Raw genomic sequence first — 10,086 nt, forward strand, 5'->3', positions numbered from 1 at the left:
CACACACACACACACACACAGGGTCATACCCACATCCTCACTGCTGGCCTGTCACACACACACGGTCACACCCACGTCCTCACTGCTGGCCCGTCACACACACACGGTCACCCCCGTGTCCTCACTGCTGGCCCGTCACACATGCGTCATCACGCGAGTGTGCTCGGCTCTGGCTCCTGCCCCCGCAGATGGCCGTGGAGGAGTGGGTCCGTTCTTACGAGCGGGACAGGGAGCTGGCCCTGCTGGACCTCATCAGCTTCTTCGTGCAGTGCTGCGGCTGCGAAGGTGAGCCGAGCGCCGGGGCCGTCCTGGCCGCTGCAGCCCTCGGAGAGTGGGCGGGCCTCCCCCCGCGGCTGGTTTGGGTCGGAGGTCTTGCTTTCTGGGGGGAGCAGCGAGGCTGGGTTCCACGTGGGGCCTTGCTGTCGTCTCTGAAGGACGAGGTCCCAGGGCCCCGCCCACCTCCCCTGCCCTCCCCGAAGGCGGATCGCACGAACCGGGTCTCCGTGTTGGACGCGTTCCTTCTTTCTCCCCCAGGGATCGTGACGGCCGAGCTGTACCGGAGCATCCCGGACAGCAGCGTGGTGCACAAGATGACCGAGAAGTTTGACCAGGTGGGCTGGGCTGCGTGCCCTCCTGGGGCCCGGCCACCGGAGCTGCCCCGCGGCCCCACAGCCCCGGGCTCGCGGGGTGAAGCGGCACACGCGTCCCCATTGCGCGGGGAGGTGCCGTCCGCCTCCACTTACCTGGGAGAAGCGGCCCTTCTTTCGCTGGGGAGACCACGTTTCTTTATAAAGAGTAATGTGAACTGTAGGTACACGTTGGGGTTCTCATTTTAGTATCTGTGTTGCCAAAGTGAGCCCGTGTTGGAGGTTCTGTTGTGTACGTGGGAAGTACTGTTGTAAGACGGGGACCGCGTGACCATCGTCCCAGTGAAGGGAGAGCATGGCCAGTAAGTGCCCAGGCGTGCCCTGCCCGCGTCCTGACCCCTTCCCTGCCGTGATGTAACCACGCCCCGACCGTGGGGCCCAGAGCGTCTCGTGGATGCTGGCCACACGTGTGCAGCCACAGGTGACGTCGCCGGTGTGGCCTGGCGCCCAGCTCCGCGCGGCAGACGCGCCTGACAGAATGACTCCTGCCAGCGCTGTAGCGTGAAGGAAGCAGCCGGCGCCCAGCTGTGGGGCGCTCCCCGGCATGCGTGTGCGTCGGCTGTGTCTCCATTCTGCTGCTGATGGCATGCGGGTGGCTCTGCGCTTTGTGTCCGTGCCGCTGCGAGCGCCTGCTGTCCGTGTGTCCTGCCGTGCGTGTTCCCGTGTCTCTGTAACGAAGGGTCTGTGCGTGCACACGTCTCCCGTGCGACGTGGAGCCCGCGCACTTTCCCAAGCGGGTGCCTCGGCCTGTGCGTTAGCCACCGCTCTGGTCCCGTCCCTGCCAGTGTGCGATGGCGTGTTGTTAGGGCTCGCTGGTCTGCTGGGGCTGCGCGTGGCGTCTCCTTCTGGCTTCAGGTTCCCAGGTTTTTAAAAAACCTTTTCATGTTTATTTTTTGAGAGAGCAAGAGAGCGAGTGAGAGAGAACGAGCAGGGGAGGGGCAGAAGGAGGGACACACAGAACTCGAAGCAGGCCCCAGGCTCTGAGCGGTTAGCACAGAGCCCGACATGGGGCTCGAACCCACAGACCATTAGATCGTGACCTGAGCTGAGGTCAGATGCTTAGCTCAGCCATGTGCCAACTTTATCCATTTTAGGTTCACAGCTCAGTGGCATTAAGCACATTCACATTCTTGTACAACCGTCCCCACCATCACCTCCAGAACTTTCCCTCTCCCCAGACGGAAGCTCTGTCCCCGTGAAACACTGACCCCCTACCTGCCCCCATCAGCAGCCTCGGCCCCACCATCTGCTCTGTCTCCACAGACATGAGTTCTCTACGGACCCCATGTAGGTGAGATCACACGGGATCTGTCCTGTGTCTGGCTCACGTCACTGAGCGTCACGTCCCCAAGGTCCAGCCACGTAGTGGCAGGTGCGGGACGCCCTTCCTCATTTTCAAGGCGGAGGCACGTCCCACGGTGTGCGTGGACCGCCGTTCGCTGGATGACTTGCCCGCTGAGGGACAGACGCAATATCTACGGTATTTCTCATACCTTATAATAGTCATGACGGATCCTCACAAGCATGTGCAACAAGTCACTGAGCGTTAACTTTTTTCATTAACTTTTTGTTTTAAAAAGGTCAAACCTAAGAAAAGGGGAGCACATGCAACTTTCGCCTGCGTTCAGCAGTGCGTGCTCAGCTGTGCTCACTCTGTGCCCCATGCGTGCATGTGTGCCACTGTATGTCGCTCACGTGTCCATGCCATGAGTGTGAGCGAGCAAGTGCACATGTATGTGTGTATGTGTGTGTTCCTGCATCTATGTGTGTATAGGTACATGTGTGTGTGCCCTGTACACGTGAGTGAACAAATGCACATGTATGTGTACACAAATGAGCGTGTTGGTGCATGCCCAAGTGTGCAGGGAGGTGTGTGTGCACTGTGCATGTGAGCGAGTGAATGCACATGTATGTATCCATACGAGTGTGTTCTTGCACGCATGTGTGTGCAGGGACATGTGTGTACATGTGTGTGCACTGCATGTGAGCGAGTGAATACACATGTACGTATGCATATGAGTGTTCTTGCACGCATTGTGTGCAGGGACGTGTGTGTGCACTGTGGATGTGAGCGAGTGAATACACATGTATATGTGCACAAACAAGTGTCCTGCATATTATGTGTGTGCAGGTACATGTGTGTGCATGTGTGCACTGTGCATGTAGTGGAATGCACATGTATGTGTGCCCATGCAAGCGTGTTACTGTATGTGTGTGTGCAGGTATGTGCGTGTGCCTGCGTGTGCACTATGCACGTGGGTGAGCAAACACACTTGTATGTGCGTGCACACACTGCATTATGTGTGCAGATACATGCAAGTGCCTGCATGTGCACTGTGCATGTGAGTGAGCGAACACACATGTGTGCATACACGAGTGCTATTGCATGCCTGTGTGAGTGCAGGTATGTGCGTGTACACATGAGTGGACCCACATGTACGTGTGCACACATGAGTGTTATTGCATGCATGTGCATGCAGGTCGTGCGTTTGCATGCGTGTGAGTGAATGCGTGTGCGTGTGTGTGCAGGTATGTGCATGTGCCTGCATGTGCACTGTGCAGGTGGGTGAGTGAGCACACATGTATGCGTGCACGTGAGTGTTATCGCATGGATGTGTGTGCAGGTACGTGCATGTGTGTGAGTGAATGCATGTGTAGGTATGTGCGTGCACATGCATGTGAGCGAATGCACGTGTGAGTGTGTACAGGTATGTGCACGTGCATGTGTGCTCACCGTGCATGTGTGTGTGCTGCTGGCTGTGGCTGCTGGAACCACTTGCAGGCTGGCTACTCGGATTGGGTCTGTTTCCTCAGAGAGCCCTCGGCCCCGGGTCAGGGTCCTGTTTACCTTCCCCCGTGTCAGAAGCAGCAGTTGAGGCTTTGCCAGCGCCCCAGCCCCTCTCCCCAGTGTACACCAGCGCTTTGCACAGCAGCCCCCTGGGCGTGTCTAGGGACATGCTGTAGGTGCGGGGCCACCGTGGGCACGGCGACAGGCACGTTCGCCGCCGTGGCCTCATGGCGAAGGGGAGCGCGAGAAGCTCAAACAGCCACGGGTTTTCTGCAGAGAACGGCCTGTGTGCTGTGCCCTCTCCCCGCCCTCGCCCTCAGAGCAGACACAGGGCGTGTCCTGAGCGTCAGGCCCGTGGACGCGCAGCGGCTGAGCGCCGCGGACGCAGTGTCCCCACCTGTCCCGACGGCACTGGCGTGAGGTTGGCATTGGACCCGTGTCCTAGAGGCAGGGTGCGTGAGCTCTCGGTGGCCCGAGCACCCCACCCCCACGGGCCTCAGGAGAGGTGGACACGCGCCTGCGTTGCGCAGGCCAGTCCCTGCTGGGGCCCCTGGGTGCCTGGGGCTTGCGCATTGGGGACCCTGCGCATCATGGCCACCTGTGCTCTGTCCCTGCAGGAGACCGGACTGTACTACAAGAAGTTTCTGGCGTACCCCTGGATCCTGACCATCCTGTGGCCAGAGAAACTGGTAACACTCCTGTCTCACGTGTGGCAATGTGTGAAAACGGGGCATTTCCGTGTGGTTTCCTGGTGAGCCCGAAGCGGGGTGAGCGTCGTGTGGCTCACGCCTACCTTCCTCGCAGGGTGGGCTCCCCGGGGACACACCTGGATCTGCGTGCATGGCTCCCCGGGATGGTGGACCTCGTGGACAGAGTCCTTCTCATGTGCTGTAGGGACACCTCACTGTGCCCTGACGGTGCCGGGTTCTCCGCCTAACCTGCCCCTGTCCTGTCCACACTGGACCCTCTGAGCCTTGACCTTGCCTGTAAGGGCGCATGTCCTGACGTGCTCAGTCTACACTGTGTACACTCACACCCACCCACCATATGCCTCAGATGAGAGCATTTTAGCCGGGCTGTGTCTGGTATGGTGGCACAATTAGACCTCACACGTTCTGGAGAAGTGAGTCCATTTAGTGAGTTCTGTCTACACTGCAGCATTTAGCCCTGAGTGCGTTCTGTCTACACTGTCATACGGACCTCTGTTTTGTCTGCAGGAGAATTTTTGAAGTTTATTTCCTTTGGGAGGGAGAGCCCGAGGGAGCATGGGTGGAGGAGGGGCAGAGGGAAAGGGAGGCCCAAGCGGGTGTGGGGCTCAGTCTCACAACGACTCTGAGATTGTGACCTGAGCTGAAAGCGAGTCGGACGGTTAACCAACTGAGCCACCCAGGTGCCCTACACAGGGCATGCAGACTGACCGTGTTCTGTCTACACTGGGACATGCAGACTGACCGAGTTCTGTCTACACTGAGGCATGTACACCTAACCATGTTCTGTCTACACTGGGACATTAGGAGTTGGTTCTGTCTACACTGAGACATGCAGACTGACTGTGTTCTGTCTACACTGTGTCATGTACACCTAACCGTGTTCTGTCTACACTAGGACATGCAGACTGATCGCGTTCTGTCTACACTGTGTCACGTACACCTAACGTGTTCTGTCTCCAGTGGGACATTTAGACTTGGTTCTGTCTCCACTGTGTCATGTACACCTAACCATATTGTGTCTACACTGGGACATGCAGACTGAGTATGTTCTGTTTACACTGGCACATTTAGACTTGATTCTGTCTACAATGGGACATGCAGACTGATGTGTTCCTTTTACACCATGTCATGTAGACCTGACCGTGTTCTGTCTACACTGGGGTATGCAGGCTGACCATGTTCTGTCTATACTGGGACATGTAGACTGATCGTGTTCTTTCTACACTGTGTCAGGTACACCTAACCGTGTTCTGTCTACACTGGGACATGCAGACTTGATTCTATCTACAATGGGACATGCAGACTGATGTGTTCTGTTTACACCGTGTCATGTAGAGCTGACCATGTCCTGTCTACACTGGGGCATGCAGATGGACTGTTCTGTCTACACTGGGATATTTAGACCTGATCATGTTCTGTCTACACTGCATCATGTAGAACCGACCATGTTCCGTCTCCACTGTATCATGGCGACCTGACTGTGTTCCATCTACAATGCATTATGGAGACCTGACCACATTCAGTCTCCACTGGCACATTCAGATCTGATTGTGCTCTGTGTACTCTGTGCCTGGCACCTGGATGCCAGTTGGACCCGACCTCTAAGTGCTCCCGTGGACCTGAGCACCTGGATGGGGATGCGCAAGGGGGCGTCCTAGGGCACTGTGTGGCGCGTCACACCCACGGCTACAGGTGCCCCCCGGGGCTGGAGACTCGCCTGGCACCCCACACGTGGTCCCTTCCCCACCCTCCCACGTGTGCACACAGGGTAACACGTGTTCCTGCACTCCCAGTGAGCGTGTGGGGGGTGTCCCCTCAAAGTGCACCAAGTTTGGAGACTGAGGACCCACCTTGCTGACCCGCTCAGAGACCTGGCCTGGCCTCAGTGTGGGGGCCTTCAGGATAGGCTTATTACTTAGTGAGAGATGTGCCCTGGCCTCCATATAGGGGAGTGGCACTGGAGCCCCGGCATCAGGTGTCTTGAAGCTCGGAGGGCGCAGTTGAGGCTGGCTAGTGTGAGCAACCCAGGTGGTCCCTGATCCCTGGGAGGGCACCCCTCCCCCTATGCCCCAGTGAATGCTTGGAGGCTCAGCAAGTTGTGGGGAGAATGGAGGGAGCCGGGCAGGTGAGGGCAGGGCAGAGGGAGTGGTGTGCGGAGAGGCAGTTTGTAGGGAGCACTAGGCAGGGGCGTGGGCACCACATCCCTGCACAGAGAAGGGGCCAGAGGGTTGAGCCCAGAGTGCACTGGAGAAGGTTGGGTGCAGGGCACGGGGGCCTAGGCTGTAGGGCGCCTTGCAGATGGGAGGCATGTCAGGACTGGTCCTACGTGACGTGGGAGGTCCCTGCCCACCAAGGTGTGAATGCAAGTGAGGCAGGAAGCTGTGATGTGCCCCCGACTCCCAGCGGAGGAGGGACAGGTGCACTGCAGTGAAGGGCTCCGCGGGGGGACCGGTGAGGGGAGTGCAGTGCCCCAGGGGCACAATGTGGAGGAAGTGTCTGACCATGGACAGCCCCTACTGCTGTGAGGCTGGGCTCTGGCTGCCAGCCTTGACCTCCCTTCAGGGGTCACCTTCCCTTGGGGTCTTGGGGAGCCTATGAAGGTAATTTAGACAAATTTCTACCACAAGCAAAAAAAAGGCAAGGCTGGGGCCGTTGGACCTGAGTACCCCCTTCCTCGTGTGCATGGAGGGAGGCTGGAGGCCGGAGGACCTGAGCACCCCTTTCCTAGAACACGTGGAGGGAGGCTGGCAGCAGGTGGTCCTGAAGACTTGATTGGCGGCACTTGCGAGGACGGTGGCTGCAGGGCTGATTGGCAGGCATGCAGGAAGATGGTGGCAGGAGGGCTGAGTGGCGGGTCCATGGGAGGACGGTAGCAGGAGGGCTGACTGGCGGGTCCATGGGAGGATGGTGGCAGGAGGACTGATTGGCGGACACGGGGTGACACGAGGGCAGGAGGGCCGACTGGCGGTGGGTAGGGTCCCACCCATGTCTGCGATTACGCCTGCGATCTGTTGCTGAGGCTGAGACGTCTCCCAGCCCCGCACAGTCGAGAGCCGGCCACCTCCTTCAGCCCGTTTCTGGCTGTGCATGTGGCCTGTGCGGGAGCAGGTGCACTGAACCCCCCAGGAGGGCCAAGGGCAGCACCTGGTGATTGAAACACCTGAAATGGGCCAGAGTGGAAAGCAGGAGGGCCCGGCTTCTCTGGGACATGCGTTGGGAGAGTGACCTGCATGCTTCCTTCAGGGGTGACATGAGGTCCCACGCATGGGGGTCCACCCTGTACAACCTCTTGATCTGGACAAAGGGACATGGGACGATGCGCTCAGATGCAGGTGTGGGAGAGGCGGGGTGACGCTGGTGGCTCTGGCTATGTGACCCCCAGGTTCTGGGTCTCAGGTGGGGTACATCTGACCCCCTAGCTGCAGGGTCCTGGAAGATGGGGGTCCCTCTGGTGAGTGTGGATGGATGAGTCCCTGGTGCAGTACTAGGCACTGTAGTCACCTTCAGTGTGACGTGTGACCCCCAGGGGCAGGGAACTGTGGTCACCCTGTGTCAGGGTGGACGTGTGACTCCCAGGGGCAGGATGTGAGGTGAGAGATTTGGGGTCACCCTGGTCAGTGTGGATGTGTGACCCCCAGGGGCAGGCTGTGGGGATTTGGGGTCACCCTGGTCAGTGTGGATGTGTGACCCCCAGGGGCAGGGGGTGGGGGACTTGGGTCACTCTGTGTCAGGGTGGACGTGTGCCAGGCTGGGGTGTGGTCATGTGACCTGCAGACCCTGGTCCAGGAGCAGAGGTCTGTGTTGTGATTCTGGGGACACCAGGACCGGGCACAGGCCTCACCCCTGCTCCCTTTTTCTGTCCTTAAACAGCAAAATGACTTCTACCCCATCGTGGGGCCGGGGCCCTTTTGGAAAAGGTTTAGGGTCAACTTCTGCGAGTTCACCGAGCTGCTGGTGCAGCAGACGCACTCCTCAGTGCTGTGTGATGGGCACCTCATGGACACGGTCATCTGCATGCTCAGCAGCCTCACCAGCTCGGCCGTGCACAGCCTGCGGCACACGAGCTCCCTGGCTGGTGAGGCGCGGCACAGGCCTGAGGGGCGGGGCTGTGGGACTTGTGAGATGGGGGCCAGGGGACACGGGGCACACCCCTGGCTGGCCCACTCGGCACGTCCTGTCCCTCCGTCCCCACGAGAGTCCCCAGGGGTGGCCCAGGGGTGGCCCACTGGGCATGTTCTCTCCCGAGAGTCCCCAGGGGTGGCCCACTGGGCATGTTCTGTCCCTCTGTCCCGAGAGTCCCCAAGGGTGGCCCTCAGGGCACATCCTGTCCCTCTGTCCCCACGAGAGTCCACAGGGCTGGCCCACTGGGCGCATCCTGTCCCTCTGTCCCCATGAGAGTCCCCAGGGGTGGCCCACTGGGCATGTTCTGTCCCGAGAGTCCCCAAGGGTGGCCCACTGGGCATGTTCTGTCCCGAGAGTCCCCAAGGGTGGCCCACTGGGCATGTTCTGTCCCTCTGTCCCGAGAGTCCCCAAGGGTGTCCCACTGGGCACATCCTGTCCCTCTGTCCCCACGAGAGTCCCCAGGGGTGGCCCACTGGGCCTGTCCTGTCCCTCTGTCCCCAAGAGAGTCCCCAGGGCTGGACCACAAGGTGTGTCCTGTCCCTCTGTCCTCACGAGGGTCCCCGGGGCTGGCCCACCGGGGTATGTGGTGTAGCTGTGTCTGCTGGCCTTGTGTGCCTTCTGACATGTGCTGAGTCATGGTTGAGTCTTGTTGGCTGCGGGTTACTGATGTGACCTTGCAGCTGGGAAGGCTGTGGGGTATGTCCATGCCCCGGGGATGCTAAGACATGTTTTGGGTCAGCATGCATAGCTGTTGTTTGGGGTGACCCTCTGCACACTTGTGACCCAGCAGGGGCAGGATGGGACACCGTCTCCAGCATGCCCCTCCCCCCACAGACCCCCTCTAAACACGGCTGTGAACAGTCACTCCTTTGGGAGGTGAACCAGGCTTCAGGGTCACAGATCCATGGACACGGCCCCGGGGTCATGGCCCTGCTCTGTTGGCAGCCATGAAGCTGCTGACAGCGCTGGCCGGCGTGAAGCAGGGCACCTGCACGAGCAAGTACAGGGGCCAGCGGCTGTGCGAGCTCCAGAGCGTCTCCAGAGTCAAGGGCAGACACAAGCACTCCGTGGAGCTGCTGGACCAGCCCACACAACAGGTGCGGGGGGCGGGGCCAGCAGCAGACGCCAGGCGTGGGGGCGGGGCCCCGTGGGAGGGCGGGGCCAGCAGCAGATGCCTGGCATAGGGTGGGGCCACCGAAGGAGGGAAGGTCCACCTGAAATGGGGGCACACAGGTGTGCAGAATCACTGCGTGCAAGGGGAAGGCACTCAGGTGTGAGGAAGTCACCGGGTGCAGGCAGGGAGGCAGAGTGCGCCTGGAGTCTGGGCCTGGGCTGTGCTGTTAGACCTTGGCCCTGCTGACCCCCTGCCCTCGGGGCGTCAGTGCAGCAGTGCCTGTGAGCATGGTCCAGGGTTGGGGTCTCCCCACAGTAGGGCCGCGAGCGGGGGTGCAGGATCCACAGCGGTGGGGCCCAGCCCCTTCCACGGCCCCGTTCCGGGTTCCAGCAGGAGGCCCAAGCCCAGGGTGTGTGCTGTGTTTCGGGGGGGGGGGGGGGGGGGGGGGGGGGGGGGGGGGGGGGGGGGGGGGGGGGGGGGGGGGGGGGGGGGGCGTGTAGGTGACCATCCCCAGTAATGGCTCAGTAATGTCTGTTTCTTGATGTCATTTGTGGTTTCGACACCTAGAGGATTCTTTTATGTACAAACCACGTTCAGTTGCACCACTTGGGAGGCCTGTGTCCCCGCAGCCTCCGTTCCCCCTGAGATCTTCCGTCTGTGCACCTGGGAGGTCACTTCGCTGCCCAGTGTCCACAGTTCACGGAG

The 10,086-nt window shown here is 60.1% G+C and overlaps 1 protein-coding gene across 1 annotated transcript in view; it reads left to right on the plus strand.

The window, feature by feature from the left end:
- The window catches only part of LOC115284284 (cohesin subunit SA-2-like), a 44,480-nt gene that overhangs the window by 8,425 nt on the left and 25,969 nt on the right, over positions 1 to 10,086 (plus strand). Inside the window, exons 5-9 of the mRNA XM_029930974.1 lie at positions 189 to 285; positions 535 to 611; positions 4,053 to 4,124; positions 8,016 to 8,220; positions 9,213 to 9,364. Coding sequence (XP_029786834.1) covers positions 189 to 285; positions 535 to 611; positions 4,053 to 4,124; positions 8,016 to 8,220; positions 9,213 to 9,364 — 603 coding nt within the window. The remainder of the gene's footprint in view (positions 1 to 188; positions 286 to 534; positions 612 to 4,052; positions 4,125 to 8,015; positions 8,221 to 9,212; positions 9,365 to 10,086) is intronic.

This window comes from Suricata suricatta, chromosome X (assembly GCF_006229205.1).
Source record: "Suricata suricatta isolate VVHF042 chromosome X, meerkat_22Aug2017_6uvM2_HiC, whole genome shotgun sequence".
NCBI lineage: Eukaryota > Metazoa > Chordata > Mammalia > Carnivora > Herpestidae > Suricata > Suricata suricatta.